General features: G+C 39.1%; 1 protein-coding gene across 2 annotated transcripts in view; it reads left to right on the top strand.

The window, feature by feature from the left end:
* The window catches only part of RELN (reelin), a 272,198-nt gene that overhangs the window by 39,447 nt on the left and 213,091 nt on the right, over positions 1–19,660 (top strand). For both annotated transcript variants that reach the window (XM_086886679.1, XM_086886680.1), the window contains exon 2: positions 3,981–4,091. In XM_086886679.1, the coding sequence (XP_086742805.1) occupies positions 3,981–4,091 (111 nt within the window). The remainder of the gene's footprint in view (positions 1–3,980; positions 4,092–19,660) is intronic.

The raw sequence follows: 19,660 nt of genomic DNA, 5'->3' as shown, positions 1-19,660 counted from the left end.
TGCTTTTCATCACCTTCTCTTGGCTACTTTCTCCATCACATGCCATTCTTTTCTCCAAAAATTTCCCTGTTCCCTGTACTGGTTGCAGTCACCACCTCTTCCGTCCTAGTTCACTTTTGCCCTCAGGTCTACTCTTTTGTCTCCTAAGTTTAAGATTTTGGTGATGGTATTGGTCAAACTTTTGGAGTAACTTTGTTTTTACATTTCACATCTCAGTGTTTTGAGAAGTGGGATTTTGATGAATTGATGTATTCTCAAAGAAGGCTTAGACTTTTGATAAAGATCACTTTCTTTCCCCTTTCTCTCCAACCAGCAGATATGACTTCCTACTTTAAAACACTGAGAAACTTTCCAGATCAAAACGTCATCAAAAAATGATATCTCCACAAAGCACTTCTGCTCCAACAAAGCTGAACTGAAATATTTTTCATGGAACTTTTTTCAGCGAGCTTTTATTAGTCAGAGTGCTCTAAGAGTACTAAGTGAGGACAGAGTCTGCAGAAATATTTAGATACTAAAAATGAAAATCTCTGTTGAGCATATGTGAACTCTGATTTTCTTTTTTTTTATGTGTATATATATATATATATAAAATATAATTTGTCCAAACTTGGAGGAACACTCTCACACTTCAGAGCAGAAGAGTTGATGAAAGCAAAGGACAGTGGAATTTTTCATCCAGGGCAACATATTCTCCTCTAATTTCATCTCAGAAATGAAATGTTTTGACTGAAATTCCTTCTTCCTTGAATAATTAAATCAGTCTGAGGGAGACACCATGAAAAACAAACCAATCCAAATAGTCCAAGGGGGTAAAAATTGGCAAATATCTCAGGAACTGAAAATAGAAGTGTTGAGCAGCTCTTAAAGTAGTTACCACCTTTGCCTCTAAAATTTGCAATGTGATATTGTCTGATCAGTAGGTTGTTCCAAAATGCAGCCCTCATGCATTTCTTGGGAAGATGTTCTCAGTCCCTCCTACTGGACTATTTCAGAGCAATTGAGGGCTTCCTGCCTACACCTGCACCTTGGGTTATGTGCTGCCATGGCTGGCTGAGGGTGACGGGCAGAGCCGGGGATCCCTGCCTGTCCTGGGCAGCAGCCGGGAGGGCTGGCACGGGGGCTGCTTCTGTGGGCTGCCAGGGTCCCCAGGAAGGCCTCCTCGCTGCTTCACTCCCCAAACTCTGCTCCCAGAGAAGGGTCCTGTGGAGGATGGAGCAGGGCTGCTCAGGCTGGTAGATGACACCTGCTGCTGTGCTGTCCCTTGGGTCTTGTGGGGCAGCGTTGGGGCAGTGCCAGAGCCCCCCTTGCCTGCCCAGCCCTGGCTGCCCTGTGTCCTTCCAGGTGTTTTCCAAAGTCCCACTGGGTCATGGCATTGGTCCTTGCTTCTGTAGTGCCAGATATTTGCCATCAACTACAATATGGCGTGAGCCACTGTGAAGGCACAAACAAAGCCTGATGGAGGGAAACTTCTTGTGCTTTTGGAAGCGGAATTTAGGACCCCACAGTAACAAGCCCTAGCCCCTATATAAAATCACAGTCCTATTGCTGGGCTGTGCATTAGCACAGCTTTCCTGTTCTTGGTCATTATCACTTGGCATAGTGTGTGTTTTCTTTCATTTCATGAGAATTTGATGTATTTCACCAGTGGGTAGGAAAAAAAAAATCATCACTGAGAATGTCGTGATTATTTTTTTTTTCTCTTGAAGAACTATGGAATTATTCTGAAATGTATGACACGTGTGTAATAACAGCCTAGTCCTCTGTTTTTAAAAAATGTGCCAGAGGCCTTGTGCAGTTTCCCAGAGGCTTAATGAGGGAGCCATACTGTGTTGGAAATTTTTCAACAATAAAAATTGACCTATTAGATGCTTATGTAAAATGAGGGTTGACAATCACACAAATATGTCCAAAGTCAAATACAGGCATTGTGAAATATCACTTCTTTCCCACAGAGAAACTGGTCACCTGTTCACAGTAGGCTTTTGCATTATATCCTATCCAGTAAAGAATAAGATGCTTCCCCACAGGGAAACAAAATGGCAGAAAAGTACTGGCCCAGTGCCCTTCTATCAGTGCTTTTCACTGACTCTTTTGCCAAGTCTTCAAAAATAACACATAGGCATACTTTTCAACATATGTTTTTCTTCTTTGTTGGTTTAAAGGCATAACGGGAAGAAAAGGTCATGTATTATTCACCAGTTCATCATCAAATGCAGAAAAAAAAATCATTGTTTGCTTGTTTGATTTTATTTTACTCTCCCTAATACATCTTTTATTTAAAAAAAATAAAAAAAAAAATCTAGAGTCTTTTGCTGTTCTTTTAACATCTATCAGAAGTAGCCTGTTCTTAAAAACTGAACATATGGCTCTGAACCTGCATCTGAATCCAGGGACATGTCTATTGCAAAATACTGAAATTTGGAGTCATGGGAGCAGAAAAGCTGGATTCAGGGTTTATTCAGTGTAGTATTAAATAATCAAAGAAAAGAAGATAATTAAATATGAAGAGTTCAATAATAAATGAAACATGGTAAATACTGTTCCTCTGCTCAAAGTAAATTAAGCTACTGACAACATTTTAATGTTTTTTTTAAATATTAAACACTAATTTTAAGCCAAATGTGTACCACAGAGGAAACACTGACTATTAGGACTGAAGAAAACCACCAGTTTCTCTTTTGAAAGTGTATCACCAATGAATGTCCTAGCAGTCACCTCAGAGTACCTTGCTTCAATTTCCTGGCCAGTCACTGGCTCATGATGACCCCATCAAAAGAGGGAAATGTAGGGAAGTAGAAGGCGATTTAGGAAGTGATCAGAGTTTATCAGAAATCCCTGACAAGTATTGTTCCCAAATTAAAGGAATAGGAAGGATTGAAGCATGAAGCAGAATGAGTGTGGTAACTGTGTGAGGTCTGGATGCATCTTCAGTGTATGAGGCTACAAGTCATAAGACTCTTCTTCAGCAGAAAGAGTTTTTTTATTTGTTTAATTAAGCTTCATATGGTTGGTGGCTGCCCAGCCCTCAGATTTGTCGAGGTCTCTGTGCGGGGCCTCTGTCTTAGAAAGAGTCAACAGCTCCTCCCTGCTTTGTATCGTCTCTGGACTCAGTATCCCTTCCAGTCCTGTGCCCAAAGAGTTTATGAAGATGTGGAAGAGCACAGGATGGAGTCCTGTGGAACCCCCCTAGTGACAGGTCCCCACTCTGATGTCACCCCATTCACTTTAACCCTTTGAGCCCAACCTGTGAGTCAGTGATGTGTTTATCCTGCCATGTACTAGATAGCCTGTCCAGAAGGATCCTGAAAGACAGTATCAAAAACTTTGCTGAAATCCAAAAAGGTTATATCAACTGGCTTCCCTTGTGGGTTACCTTGGCAAACACACCAAAGTAAAAAATATGAAAATTAATGCACACAAAAATTGAATAAATATTGCAAGAATTGTCAATTCTAACGAAGAATGTATAGATTCCAATGTTACTTGTAGTTGCTATTTGGATGTTTTCTGCTATTACTTAAGAATCTCTTAAAAGTGCATTCCTGAGCTTTTTAAATACACACAATTTGTAATGTCTCAGATTGCCATGTAACTTTAATGTATCACACTATACTAAGCATGACAACTGTACCTTGGCACTCTGTTTAGATCCAGAAAGAACAGTAGAGCAATCCTGGTTATTTCATTGCTTTTACTACAGTTTAATGTATGGACAATTGCTTACAAGATATCTATTCCAGTGTGTTATTTCCTAACAACTCTTTGTGCATTTCATGAATATACCATAGTTTATGCTTCTGGCAAAGGCAACTACCCAAGCACCAACTGAAAGTAAAAGTAGCCTAAATATTGGGGGAATTCAGATGGATTCACTGGACTGTATGATGGGATGTCATTCAAGAGCAAGAACTTGCTCACAGAGCATGTACAGGGTTTTAACCATAATATTTACACATGTTTTATCTCTCTCATTTCAGTGACTATTTCAACAAGTACCTTCTTTGATGGCTTACTGGTAACTGGGCTCTACACATCTACCAGTGTTCAGGCTTCCCAGAGTGTTGGTGGTTCCAGTGCTTTTGGATTTGGTAAGTCCAATGTCATTTACCTTCTGCAGCCCAGGGTAACGAGTACTTGGCTGTACAGAGGACATAGGTGGCAACACAATTACTGGAACAGGTTAACTTTGAGTAATGAGTAATAGATGGAAGTCAGTGGGAGTCAATGACATAAGGCAGTGGTGGCTTTTAAGCAGCTTTTATTGCTTCTTGTACCACCTTCAACTTTGCTCAGCCCTGGTATTAAATGCTGAATCATAAACATTTTAAGAAAGAAAAGCCTCAGAAGATAAATTGTTTTAAACAGCCATTTCTAAATTGTGTGACATTTTGTATAAAGTGAAGCATTTAGTCCAAAGCATCTGTGTTTCTTGGGCTGAAAACCTGTTTCCTTTAAGCTTATGTCAACCTACTTTTCCATTCAGTTAATAGCATCTTCCTTAAAACCAGAATGCTGGTCAAGGTATTTTATGCAACCAGTTACTTACCATGTCTAAAAAGCAGAATTATAGTAAAAGGGATAAGATAGGCTTTGCAAAATTATCATGTATTTCAGGTTCTTCTGTAGCCCTCAGCAGTAGCAGCTGTGCTAAGGACAAACATTTTAAAAATAATCCTTTCTAAATTTGTGCAAGTAATTGACAGCTATACCCTCTGCAGTTTGTTATTTGGTAGCATTTTTTATATCCTTACAAATAATAGTAAGAATTGCACGCCTTGAATTGGAGGAACTCAGTGACCCTATCAAGGAATCTGTGGTGAAGGTACAAAAACAGATAGCAGTCGTATGGGACACCAACTGCACTGCACTTGCAGTACCATGTTTAAATGCTAATTTGTCTGCTTGGGCCAGAATTCAGTATTTTCTTCATAATAACCTCTCATGGTACTTGTTTTTGTTATAAAGCATGTAGAGCATGAGTTGTCTGGGCATTTGAGTGTCAGTCAGTAGGCATACATTTGCTTGTAAATGAAAGAATGTAAGGTAAAGAGCACATTATTTAAAACTGTACTGAGGGATAATTTGAGAAGGGCTTTGCATCTCTGAATAACACCACAGTTCAGCCTCAGACTTTCAAAGGGAAAATCATGGCTGGCACAAGTATTTCATACCTTGTGCAAAAGGCACTGAAAGATTCTCTTTTCTGGAAGAATTTGTACTGCTGTTTCTCTTTCCCACTGTACTGATTACAGGAGTAAGAAAGACAGAAAGAAATTAGCAATGTAAAATTTCTGGAATGGTCAAGTCACTGGCAAGCTATTACCTTGCTGTAAAATAAATGTTTGTATCACATCATTGGGAGATCATGGCAAACTCACTGGCCAAAGTATACAGGTCATGTTTAATTGCAACTAAGTATTTAAGAATGACAATTAAGTAAAATTTTAAGAACCTAAATAACTCTGTGCATTTTCAAAGAATGTCTATATTTTTCCCTAAATGTGTATCTACATTTGTGGACTAAGTCTGTTCCAGTTGATGTTTTATTGAGACAGATATTAAAGTAAGGTGATGTATGACAGAAAAAAACAATGTGGCCTTTTTTAACTTGCCAAAGGTCATTCTCTAGCTCTTGATGTGTTACTTTGGCCATTCTGTCACTGTAAGATAACCAACAATTAAACTGGTGACATGAGTGCTCTGTATGCAAAAGAAACTCCAAGCCTACAGGCTGGAAAAATGCAAAAGCTGAAGTGATGCAAAAACAGTCATGTAGAGTTGGAGCTACTTTGTTTTGCTCATCAATACAAATTCTCAAATATCATGCCTGAGGAGATCTGATGCTCTATCTTGAGCATGCCTCCATCTGTGTTAGAGGAAAAGTGCTGCCATCTCTGATTCTTTTTTTCTTTTTAGCTTTCTGTGGGTAAACTGTAGGGTCAGTTGTATCACAGTGTTAATTTAAAAATATTTTAAAGAAAAGTCTCAATTTGCTGGATTTTTTTGCTATTTTCTAAGCTTGTATATATATTGGAGAAAGAAAAAAAAACATTCTGAATGTTTCATAACAGATTATGCTCTTGTGCAGTGTCTTTGAAGTCACAGTAAAAAATAAACAGTGAAGGAAAAATGGCAATGGCTTTCAAATGCAATTTTATATGAATGCTCAATCTATGATGTACTGATGGCTCCCAGGACTAAGAACTACATAAACTTTTTCTGTCTCTACTTTGCAGTGAGAGATGAAAAAGCTGGCTTCTTCCAAAAAGCATTTAGCATGTAAATGATAAGCTTAAAAATTATTTAGTAGATTTAAAAAGTAACTATATTTTAAAATCTACCATTTTCAATAGAAAAATAGAGCAGTCTCCACAGTATTTAATATGTTGTTTATTGAAATAGTAGGTGGGAGTGACATTGTTTTCTTTCTGAAGAAAACATAAAGTACTTTCTCCAGAAACCCCAGATCCATCTGTGGTGTCATCATTTCCAATCAGCAAAGAAGCAGTTTCTCCTTTGAGGCAAGTGATTGTGATATCCAAGTTTAGGTTGCTGGAAATTATTATGGTTTTTTAATGTTGAGGACTAGTCAGGTTCAGAGACCTCAATTCAAAGATTTATGTGGTTTATCATAGATTAGATGTGGGCAGAGGGGGGCAAAGCTGGGCCTTTAAAACCTGAAGATAGTAATATTCTGAAATTGGGTTGATAGTGGTTGCTTATGGTGCAGGGAAGAATATTTTTTCTCCCTTGCAATATTACCATTGAAATGCTCTTGTCTGTCTCACACAGGAGGTCACACTAGATTATCATAATCTTCCAGACTGCTCAACAATTTGAAGTCTCCCTAACATACACATATGTCTCTTCTGTGCTATGAGCTACTGTGTTGTGACTGCAATTATCTTTTACCAGTTTAGGAAGTTACGTGATGGAGACACAATCATTGTCACTTATAACAGTTAACCATGTCAAGAAGCTTTGAGGAAAAAATAATGAAATATTTTGATTCTTAGGGTTACGTTTTCTTTCATCTTCAGTACATATTGCGTAGGCAAAGAAATAGCTCCTGATTTCATCTGTGGGATTAAACTGACATGAAACTAGTTGAAATTTTTGTTTAGGAAACCTTCAAACCATTTCTTGGGGAGAAACGTGTGAGTTTTGGGGTATAAAAGTTAATAGCAGTTTTGTCCCAGGCTGAACCATTTTCTGTGTTCAGATTAAGGTAAAACTAAAATTGTAAAGCTAGAATTAGAACTGGGAGCAAACGTAAATGTGTTGAAACTTCACTAAACCAAGTTGGGAGGATGCTTTAGCAAAGAAATTATCTTTAAAAGTAGCTTTTAAGGAGAGTGTTTCTTTCTTCATTAGACCTGCCTGATACAACAGATACTCTCAGTTGCACCTCTTCAGTGTCATTTCCACTCTCCTTTCCTGATCAGTGTGGTCTGTGCAGGGAAATGTTCCCACATCTTCCAGCGCTGAAGGCTGATGGGCAATCCCACTTTGTCTCCTCCTTTCACATGCCACCTGGTAGCCCTCAGTTTATTCCCACCCTGTCTGTCTCTGGAGACACATTTTGGACTTCTGTGGGATCTCTTTATCCATCAGTGCTTTTTCTTTTTTTTGCTTTTGTCTCTGAGGCTTCTTGTTGGTGTTTGGCCTTTTTTTGACTGCTTGGGTCATGTGGCTGTGCTCTGGGGTTTATCAGCCCACCGAGACTTATCTCCCATACAGTAATTTAGGGGCTCTCACTGCTTGGTTTAGTCAATATATAAAAGAAGAAAGTGGGAGGCACTATAAAAAAATATTAGAAAGCTACAAAAGTGGTGTTGGGTCTGATGGGAATGACTGCTTGCAAACAAGAGTAAGGATAAATGGTTTGGTGGGTGAGAGGGGAACCACTGTGTAGCTTGGCAGGAGCGTAAAAATACCACATGGCTCCTCCAAAGCTGTGTGCTCTGGAAAGCAGGGAGCAGGAAGCACGCTATCATTTCCACAATTACAGGAGAAGATTACAGCCTAATCCCTCAGCAGCGATAAGGAGCGCCGTGAGCTGAGGACCCAAATCTGTCTCATTACACAGGATGATCCTGGTGACAGGCTGGCTGAGCAGAGAGATGTGCTGGGCTGTGCACATCAAAGCTTGCCTTTGACCTGCCACTCACACTGCATCTCCATGGCTCTTCCCAAGGCTTCCTGGCTCCCTGGTAGCTTTGCAATGATAAATACATGACAAATTATAAATTATATTTAAGGTTGGTGTAATTAGTTTCTTACAAACTACAGTGGGAAACATGAGCCTTCCTAGCTAAGAACCCCCAAAACCCAATTTTGTGCAAAATAATAATGACTACACTGATGTGTACCTTTTAGTAAATGTGGAATTAACAAGTAATTAATTTCATGATAACATTTATATATGCATTAGCCTTCTGACCTAAATTGCAAAGATCCTCTTGGAAGTCCATAGGTTCTATTGTAGTAGAAGCAGTGGAATCCAAGCTGATTACACTGGAAAGTGTTGCCATATGCCTAATTGGATAACAGAAATTTTTTGTTTATATTCTGTGTAGGTTTACACAACTTGTAATTTGCAATCTTTCAAAACAGATAATTCTACTGTGAGGTCATAAACTCCTTGTGAAATTGAAATTTTGTTTAACTGTGTGGGCTACTTTATCAGAAACTAGGAGGGTGATGTTACCTGGAAACATTTTAGTGCCTAAACTTGAATCTTCTAGAAAGCAAAAAATAAAAAATGAAAGATAATATTGCAGTCTTTTTTCTTTTGCAATTCTTTGTTTCTATACCATGAAGATGATCATACCTATTTTAAGTAATACATTGACTCTCTGGGATATAAAAAGCTGAATAGTTACAAATATTCCTTGAAATATGGTGAATAATACATTTCCTAGAGGAAATCCTGGAAAGAGCAATCACCAGATATAATGTAATGCCACTTAAATTATCTTATACTCTTTGCTTTTTACTATTCCATTGCATTTTGACAGGATTAAAGCAACCCTCACATAATCCTTCAGTGGGTATTTTGGTTACATGTGTGATTGCATAGCCAACCAAATACACCTCTCATTTTATAGAGGGAGGATCATTTTGATCTGGTTCTGTATGGGTTGGGAACTGGGGAAAATGAAAAGAGTGGTTTCCAGTATCCCTTTTGACTCTGAGAGGGCTTAGGGCAGAGTTGCTGTAGGTGATGCTGTCTGATGCTGGTTTCATCTCCAGAGGAAGCAGCAAAGAGGGGCCTGGGGGGCAGAAGGACACCCACATGTCATCTCCAAGGGGGTACCACAGACAATGCACCCAACTCTGTCAGTGCCTGGCTCTGGGCTGTGCATTGGAGACATCCAAGGCTCCCCCTGATCCTGGATGGGGTTTGTGGTTTTCAGCTGTCAGAGGCTTGGTTTTGAGCATCAGTTTATGCTCAAGCACTGATGCTTCTGGGACAATGTTTTGCTTCCAGATTTTGACATATAAAGGAAAATATCCCCCACTAACATTGTGAGATGGTAAAAAACCAACTGTTGCATTTTTCTTGTTAGGTGAGCCTATAAAATAGATCTCTGCTCAGTCTGCCTCTCTGTGCTTGCTCACAGCTCTAAAAAGTAAGGAATAGTCGGTAAATGACAACTCTTTAAAAAAGTTTTCAGCCATGTACATGCTACTGATCTTGAAGTGCAGTTTTGTAACTTACTGAAATTGCTGCAGATCCCTGGTTTACTTTGTGACAAGCCAAATGGGCTCCAGGACCCTCCCTTCACACCAGAGATATTTGCCAGAAACCAAACAGATGGTAAACTAGGAAGAAATGACCCTCGGCATTCTCATTAGAACAGTTGGGGAAATTTTAATAGGCCCCCGTTTGCCTTGTGCTGTATCTAATACCCTTTGAACTGCCACTTTTTTTTCTTTTTTTTTTTTTCTTTGTTACAAGTCAACTACTGCCATGTATATTTTAATAGGGATTATCAAATACAATTTGCCCAGAAGATGTAACAGCCTTCCGCTGCTAATTAGCAAAGTTTAAATAGTCACTGAGTTCTGGAATAATTGGAAAGAAACAGTGATTTTTCTGCCAATGTATAATTACCAATTAACAGGAAGATAAAATATCTGTATAGCAGTCATATCTGGAAGAATTTGTTAACAGTCAATTAAATAGTCAGTTGATGCCAAACTGACATTGGTCAAGAAAGTTTACATTTGAGTTTTAAGATACTTCCACCTACAAATGGTATGCAAGGAAACCATAATGATGATAAAACTTTGAAAGTCTCTGGGTCATGATGGTTAATTACTACTTAATTGTCTTCATGGCCAAAAGTTGACCATTTCTGCAAATGACTGACTGTCATATATGCCATGTGGAAAGGGTTTTAGCTTTATTAATACAACATATATTCATTATCACAGCATAGGCAGTAATTACCTGTGCTTGCCTGGCAAGGAAATGTCCCCAAGTATTTTAACTGCTGAGGAAGAAAATTCCCCAAAAAGGTAATTGGATAAGGCAGACACTAATGCCCCAAGGTTGGAGGAACAAGTTAACTGGAGAGGGAGTCTACACAGAAAATACATAAAGTGGCCTAGTTCTAGTCTAGCTTCACCCAGTCCAGTCACCTGAACACCTTCATCCTTTTCTGCAACTACTCTTGGACTTGTCAGGTTTGTCTAACTCCAGCCATGGCAGCAGCAGCAGCAGCTCTTGGACATCAAAATCCAATTTTTGCCTAATCTGTTGAAAAACTCTGAGTTAGTCCACAATTTATTTCAAATATCTTTGTGGCATTATGAAGATGACATTAAAATGCTTCAAACCTTTTACCTTTTAAATATACCTGTAGCTCCTGCTAGCATTTGTGTGGTGAAGGATGAAAAAGAGAGTGAACCTCCTTAGAGGTGTGGCACGTGTAACATTGCTTGTATTTGTGAGCTCTGAATAGTGAGTATTGAATAGCGAATAGGGAATATTTTTGAGCTCTGAATAGTGGGTGCAGGTGAGTGTTCAATTCTACAGGCAACCCTTAAGGCTTTGCAGATGAGGTTGGGGAGATGATTGCACTGCAGACACAGAGGAGCATTTTCCATGTGCCAGTGCTCATGAAGGGGCCCCTGGAGTTTTTAAACTAGAAAATGCCTTTAGAAATACTTTTACACAGCCAAAACCAGAGTGCTAATTGAAGTGTTGGGGCCAATTTTGATCCAATTTTTCAAGTACATTTATTCAGTAGTGATGTTTTTTTCAGGTCTTATATAAATCCATTTTTTTCCCCCTGGGTGACCAAAAAGTGGTATGGGGAAAAGCCAGAGAATAATTGAATTTTAATGTGAATTTTCAACTGCTTCCTAATTTTTTATAAAATGCATGTCGTAAAAAAACTTATGTGAAAGTTTGTGATCTGATCAGTGTTTTTGCTATACCTCATACCACTGAGAATATTCCTGATTCCAATAAGGTAAGGATTTCATTCAAAATATATGAAGACATTAAATATTCATTATGATAGGTTGGTTGTTTTTATTTATGCTATTATATATTGAAAGTAATTTGAAACACTTTTTGAACTGTGCAAATTGTAGGTCCTTTAAATAAAGGAAAATAATATATAAATAGGTACACACCCCCCACCACCATCTATGTAGACATGTGCATTTATTCCTCACTCTCCTTTTTTCTTCCTAATTTCAAGTACAATGTTCAACCAATGCTCTTTGAGTCTTGTTAACAAACATATTCCAAATTTTCATTTTTTGTAAAAAAGCTGATGCCCATTGGGAAAGGATCTGGGGGTGCTGGTCCACAGTCAGCTGAGCATGAGCCAGGTGTGCCCAGGTGGCCAAGAAGGCTGATGGCACCTGGCCTGTATAAACAGCAGTGTGGCAGCAGGACCAGGGCAGGGATTGTCCCCCTGCACTCGGCACTGGTGAGGCCACAGCTCAAATCCTGTGTTTGGTTTTGGGCCCTCACTACAAGAATGACTTTGAGGGGCTGGAGCGAGTCCAGAGAAGGGCAGCAGAGCTGGGGAAGGGTCTGGAGCACCAGTCTGATGAGGAGAGACTGAGGGAGCTGGGGGTGTTCAGCCTGGAGAAAAGGAGGCTCAGGGTGTGCCCTTATCACACTCTGCAGCTGCCTGGCAGGAGGGTGTGGGGAGGGGGGAGTTGGCCTCTTGTCCCAGGCAACAATTAACAGGAAAAGGAGAAATGGATTCAGGTTGCACAAGAGGATGATTAGATTGGGTATTAGGAAAAGTTTTTTCACTGAAAGGGTGGTTAAGCATTGAAAAACGTCCCTAGGGAAGTGGCAGAATTACTACCCCTGGAAGTGTTCAAAAAATTATTAGATGTGTCACTTTGTGATATGGTTTAATGGGAAAGTTAGTATTTGGTTAAAAGTTGGACTTGATTTTGGACGTGTTTTCCAACCTCAGTGATTTTTTGATTCTAAATCTTGCCTTAAAATCTTCTCTGCTTTTTTAAGGGGTAAATCACTCTTGCTTGCCATTGATTAGGATATGTCAATGTATGACTCAATTCTCTTTTGTTACTGTTTTATTTTCTTAGCAATAACATTTGTCCTATTTGTTCACCGGCTGTGAAACTGTGATCTCTAAAATCAAGGACTTGCTTCTTTATTGTTTGTATAGACATGCTGGCACAATACAACCCAATCTTTACTGTTCATGACTGTCATTATAATACAGATAATAGTGCAGAAAAATCAAGGAAAAATGGATTAAGCCTTCATTGATTGCAATAACAATAACAAAATACTTTCCTCTCCAAAAGATGTTGTCATTGTGCTTTGAGAACTACATTCATCAAGACTGACAGGCTGGAGTTGCATGGTAACTTGTAGTAAGAAAGGGGTATCTTTATTAAAGTGGGGGGAAAAGGCCATCATCGAGAAATTTAGGGCCATCTTAAAATTGCTTTCTCTCTGTGTGTGTGGATGCCTCAAGAATTGATCAAGCAATGGTTCCTGTGGCTGCCTGAGCTTGTCACTGCCAATGTGCCTGCCTGCACTGCTTCTTGTCCAGAGCCTGGCTCTGTGACAGTCAGAGCCCCTTCTCCTGACTTTCTGGTTGTTCCAGGCCTATTACTTTCCTTGCATGTTGTGTTTGTCAGGATGTGATAACATATTCAAGCAAAACTTACTGAGCTCTTGGACTTCATCAATTAAGATGCATTGAAGCCTCTTGCAAATGTGAAATGGTATTGGAAATTGTTTTTGTCATAATTTTGAAGACAAGTTTGTAAACTAATTTCTGGCATATTATGACAAACAAATGTCATCAGACTGCTTCCCCCATATCTGCCAGTTTGCTACATTTCAAAGTGGAGTGGATTATATATGGTAAAAAATCAGGCTTACAGGAAAATGGAGCCCAAATGTTAAATCCTGATCATCACCTGTCCTACCAGCTGAATTCACTGTTTGCTTGTCTCTTGTCAGTGTTGTGACTGATAATCATTTGTGTGTTTTCAGAGATGGTTCACAAGAAAAATCTGCTCCGAATCTGCTAAAAGGAATATCCCAGTTTTAAAGAATATACCAGTGAAAGGTGATTGCTGTTTGTAGGGAGTGTTTGGTAGGGTTGCACTTTTATTGAATGCTAAAACACAGGAACTAGAGAAGGAGGTTCCCAGGTTCCTGGTGGCCGTGGGAGCAGCTGGGGCTCAGGAGGGAAGCTCAGAGTGCCTCTGTGCTGCTCCAGCTCAGCTATCACCAGCACTGTTAGCAGGGGGAGAGAAGGGATTCTGCCTTTGCACAGGCAAGCTCATTCTTACAGCTTGTGCCACAGCTAAAAGGGGTATTTGCTGATTACTGAGCTTAGAAAACCAGGGTTAGTTTGAAGTGAAATTTGTAAATTATCTAACATGCACTTGCTTGTAAGTGAGCATCACCTCACAGGAGCCTGTCAGTCCAGTCATTCTTGCTATAAAATCCTCAGGAAGAAAAAGTGCAGAGCTTCACATGAAGTCCTTACTCTTAGGAGTAGGGTTGTTCTGCAGTTCTGCTCTGCTGGATTTTATTACTGAATGAGGTCCATAATTCCAGGGTGGTCATGTCAGTCTGGCTGTGGCTTTGCACCTTACTTTTTAAAGTTCTTGAAAGCGAGGGAGAAAAAAAATTATGATTTTAAATTTCTTTAACAAAATATATCTGTTAATACTTTGGTAGTTCATCTGCTGCTTGAGTTTCATTGTTTTTGGTGACATATTAGACACAGTGTAATTTGAACACTGACTTTTGCTTCTGAAAAGAAAGAAAATGTCTTTGAGGTCAAAACTGTACCTTCAGGATATTGAAAGCCTTAAGAAGGATTTATTTCAATTTATCAAATGAGTCAATCTGCTGTAGTTCTTGGCTCCTTTCAACCCTTAGGAAAAATAATACAATTATTAAAATAGTTGCATTTTGTAATCAAAGCTGTTGTGTCTTCATAAGGTTTAGTTTGAGCTGTTTGAGTGCTTGAAGGAACACAACCTTTAGAAGAAATCCAGTCCCATGCTAAGCAAAAGTACTGACAAGTAGTCAGTGCAGGAAAGTAAAGATACTTTGCAGCTGTGTGAGAAAGTTGGATTTATTTTACCAGATAGAATCAAATTAAAGAGCTGAATGTTGAAAGATCTTGTGGTGTTGTGGGAAGAAGTGATATTGTTCAAAGCGCTTTCACTGAGCTCTAGTTTATTTAAAAAAAACTGTTTAAATAATTACTTGACAAGGCTATTTTGGCAGCATTACAGCAAGTGATGAGACATTTTACATAGCAGTTTATTAATAAAGTCAGTATTTTTCTTCTCTATCACTCTGACATTAGCTATATGTCTGTTTCTGGATAAACTAGTGACACAAATATTTTGTGACACAGGAGTCATACTCCAGTCATATGCCATCATAGTCACCTTGACAGTCTCTGACATGCTGGAAGGATGATGTAATTATTAGAAGGCTGAATCAATAAATGCTGGCAACATTAGCTCTTAGGATGAAAAATATGAACATTAACAAAGTCTAGATTTAAAAAAAAAGACTTTCAGATCTGTTTCATCCTGCAAGTTTTAATTTTTAGAAGGGTCAAGTTTGAATTTTTAATTTTGATATGAATAGTAAATTTCCTGAAATATACCATCTGTTTGCTCAGCATATGTATACATTAAGCTTATCATTTTCTCCCTGTAACTGTAATTTTGCTATTTTTAGATTCCATAATGAAGGTCTTGGTAGAGATTTCTACTTGTTATCTACTGATTTAAATTTATCACTGAACATGTAATAACTAATATCACAGGCACTAGTGACCACCCAGTAGTCATAATTTACTCAAACAGGCAGCTTTGTGATAACCTTTGCTTAAGGAGTGCAAAGATGTAATGAACTCTTTAAATAATCTTTAGTCATAATCTGCCAAGAGTTCAACCAAATAAACTGGAATATGCTTTAGCTGCAATTTTCCCTGAGACTGTCAAAGAGGTGTGTGCTAGCTTCTGATGAAAGTTTGGGTAAAGATTTAGCATGAGTATGGAATTCAGATTTGCTCTGAAGAATTTATAAGATATATGTGATAATCTAAAGGATTTTTGCTTAGCATGGGACAAATAAATATTTATTTGTTCTCCACTTAAATATGCTGAGCAGGATATGTAAAATTCAGTAACAGTCTCTATCCTGGAACATTTATGAGGAATTTAGTTACTGGTTTTTTTTGTTTTTGTCTTTAAAACCAGGAAAGTTTAGTGTTCTGTGCTTTACTCCTAGTTGGATCTCCTCAGCCTCTTTCTGAGCATCCTTCTATTAGGGACTTCATTTTTGCTGTGTATAGCTTGGGGACCTTGGCTGTCTGGCTCAGGCCACACACAGCCATGCCCTCAGGTGCCCTGTTTTCCAAGGACTGATTGAAATGCAAAGTTCTTCTGGAGGGAGATGCAGTTTTCTGATGCTCGCTGCAGTTCATCCAGAGGAGTTTTGAAAGACAACTGTCATATTCAGTTATGCAGGGTGTTGTGGTGACATCTTTACATAAAAAAACCCAAAAACCCTCTAGATTCAAGGAACTCATAGGGGTGGGACAGATTGGCTCATGGAGACTGAAGGACTTTGTAAAACTCAAATATTTCACTACATAGGATTTTGATTTAATAGCATATGAAGCATTTTAAATTTAATTGGAATGTTCCCTAGAAATCTAGCTTTTGAGGTCTAAGCTCTTATCATAAGAGATATATAAGTTTTGTTAGAAGTCCACAATAGCCCATGAGATAAAAGGTGTCTCCTTCAAGTATGTTATGAGAATATTAGGAGTTTGATACAAAGAAGTCGGTGACATAGTATCTCTGGCCCAAAGCAGAGGGCTTCCATCTGGTAAATCTATGATTACAGAGTCATTGTAGAATGGCCTGGTTTGGAATAGACCCTAAAGATCCAACTGCCCCTACCATGGGCAGGGACACCTTCCACTAGACCTAATTGCTCAAAGCCCTATCCAACCTGGCCAAGGACATTTCCAGGGGCTGGGCAACCTGTTCTGGTGTCTCACCACTCACAGCAAAAAATTTCTTCCTAAGGTCTAAACTAAACCTACTCTAAGTTTGAAGCTGTTCAGCTTTGTCTTGTCACTAGATGCTCTTGTGAATATTTTCTCTCCATCTTTCTTGTAGACTCCCTTCAGGTATTGGAAGGTCTCCATAAGAACTCCCTGGAGCCTTCTCTTCTCCAGGCTGAACAGCACCAATTTTCTCAGCATGACTTCACAGGAGAAGTGCTCCAACCCTCTGACCATGATTTGTGTCCCTCCTCTGGACTTGCTCCAGCAGGTTGATGCTCTCCTGTGCTGGGACCCCAGAGCTGGATGCAGCACTGCAGGTGGGGTCTCAGCAGAGCAAAGGGGCAGAATCCCCTCTCTTTCCCTGCTGCCCACATTCCTTTTGGTGCAGCCCAGGATACATTTGGCTTTCTGGGTTGCAGCTGCACATGGCTGGTCATGTCCAGCTTTTCTCCCTTCAGCCCCCCAAGTGTTCTTGGCAGGGCTGCTCTCCATCTGTTTGTCCCCCAGCCTGTACTGATACTGGAGGTTGATTAATTACTTTAGTTAATATCTGAAGCATACAATTACAAATTGGTCAGAAGGAATGGACTATGGTGCATGGCCTTTAAGTAAAATGCTAATAAAACCCTGGATAAGAGCCCTTCCTTCCTCTTCCCCACAGATGAGGCAAGGTCAGCCTACAGCTGGTTAATTTTCTTTGGCTGGTGACACATGGAGCCTTAATGTGCCAAGGTGGACACGGGTCCATGGCGTGGGCTGACCGCCCTGCACCGTGTGTGAGGAGCCAAGACTCCTCTCTCATGCGCGGGCACGTCTCCATCGTCTGTGCCTGGGGCCGAGTCCCACCCCGGCGTCCTCCCTCACACTCAGGGTATTGTCTGCTTCTGGTAGCAAACAGCTTCATAGTTCAGCTTTGGGAATAGCTGAAGTGCACTGCAGCTACAGCATCCTATCAACACAGCTTTGAAATTACATGGAGCAACGTTTTTTTATTCAGTAAGTGAATTTAAGTGAAATTGTATTTAATGTCACCCTATTGGCACAGGGTGAGAAAAAGGAGGAAAGGTTACTGTTAACACAATCTGGTTTTATACTGGCTGTGGAATTTGTGCTGTCGCAAACCCTCTGAAGTACTTTCTAAAAAGCTGGTGTAGAAGAGTCTCGCCAGGACAAGTGGCTTTTCATGCATTGTTTTATTGACTCACATTTGATGCTTTCTCACGTGTATTTAAAGGCTGAATTCCAGTCTCTAGGGAATGACTCAGAAAGCATTTAATTTTGAACTGAATTCATTTGCAATTTCCAAACAGAGGCGTCTGCTGATCATTTATAAGAAGGTCTTGGTTCTTCAGCACTACCAATTGTAATCTTGTGGCATTCTTTAGTTTGAGTCTCCTGTGCTTATACTAGGTATTTTATTATAAATTAATACCTATAAATTTTGAAATATCTTCAAAAGCAATTTTCAAAATCCCACCCAAATACAAAAACATGTTTACAACTCCCTCAAGTAGTGCTCACTTTCATGAATCATAGTCTAATAAAAATAAGTAAAGATCCTGGTTTGTGTTTATTTTCACTGTCTTTTTTAATTGAAAATAATTTCCTCCTTGTTTTACTAGCAAATGAAAATGTATCATATTGCTACTACTTTATCTGTCAGAAGCTCCCCGTCTCCCAAAACATATTGAAGACGAGTACTTGCGCCAGAGGAAAAAACATGAATTCTGGAGTGGTTAAAAATGGGGTATAGTTAAGTGGATATTTTCAGTGGAAATGATCACAGACATGGTTTTATGGGTTACATGAACCACATGAACAAGAAACCTTGCTCATGTAAATAATAATTATTATGAATATATTGAGTTATAATTATTGTTGTTGTTGCTATTAAATTTAAACCGAATTCATTAAACTTAGTAAAAATTCTAAACATGAGGGAACTTGCACTTTAAATCCCCACCCATTTTATTTTCAGTTTGTTTCTTGAAGTGTTTGGTGGTTTGTTTTTTATTAATACAGTCCTACAGCTTTCAGAATAACAAAGTGAGAAGCTGTCAATCTAATTAGAGCAGGCATTTAAGAAGTAGTAGGAAGATAAAAGTAGTTTAAAAATTACTCTAATACAAGGGAAAATAGCTTAGAGTCTTCATAAGAAGATTTTGTATTTTTGTGCCCTGAAGGCAAATAATAAGTCTGAAGGGTTTCAGGAAATCAGTGTAATGAAATAACCTTTTATGATAAACAGAAGGAGTTTGGAGACCAATGTATGACCATACCACAGCTAGATTTCTATTAAAGCACTGCTTCATCACTCCACATGTAAGAAGAAAGGTACTTGCAGTAGGAGTTATTTAAACAAGACAGACAACATTAAGCTGAAACACTGTTAATCAATGCTAACCTGACTTTGTGGTTGGAGCCATGCTTCCTACTCACATAAAGTACAAGGGAAACAGTTTGGCAGCATTATCTAAATACTGCCTTTTTGTATATGAACCTTGGTACAAGTCTGCTTAACCATGGCATTCTCAGTGTAATCTGAGCTTTGCTTTGGAAAAAATAAATGAGTGATTAGCTTTTAAAAGTAGATTTCTGACATTAACAGAAAACTTGGAAACACAGCTGCTTTTTGGTAGATTTAATTTTTTAATTTTTAAGAGAAAACAAGTTATTAAGATAACCTCAGGGCTTGGTCACTGTTTGAGCATGATGGTTTCAGGAGGCCCTCCAGTTTGGGGTGATTTGGCCATTTTGGCACATGATCCCTGTGGTACCAGGGAATCATCCCCAGGAGGGAACCTTTCAGGTTGGCTCTGGTCCCTGTGCTGCAGGGCTGTGACAATGATGCTGTAGCTTGAATGCGCGTGGATTTAAGCTCCATCTTAAAGCTGGTTATAGTCGTTTATCTCCTAAATTCCTGTTGCAAAATTGTTTCAATGCTTCATTTGCCTAGTGATTAAAAAGGATCTAAATTAGAGTAAATTTATTCAAGTCCAGTTTCAACCTTTTGTTCTTATACCATGGTTGTCTTTTGGCTTAAACAGCTCCTTTACAACCCCGTGATATTTAGTGATAGC

Source organism: Cyanistes caeruleus, chromosome 4 (assembly GCF_971803275.1).
Source record: "Cyanistes caeruleus chromosome 4, bCyaCae1.hap1.1, whole genome shotgun sequence".
Classification (NCBI taxonomy): domain Eukaryota; kingdom Metazoa; phylum Chordata; class Aves; order Passeriformes; family Paridae; genus Cyanistes; species Cyanistes caeruleus.
The sequence above is the reverse complement of the archived record's forward strand: the minus strand, read 5'-3'. Positions and strand labels throughout refer to the sequence as shown.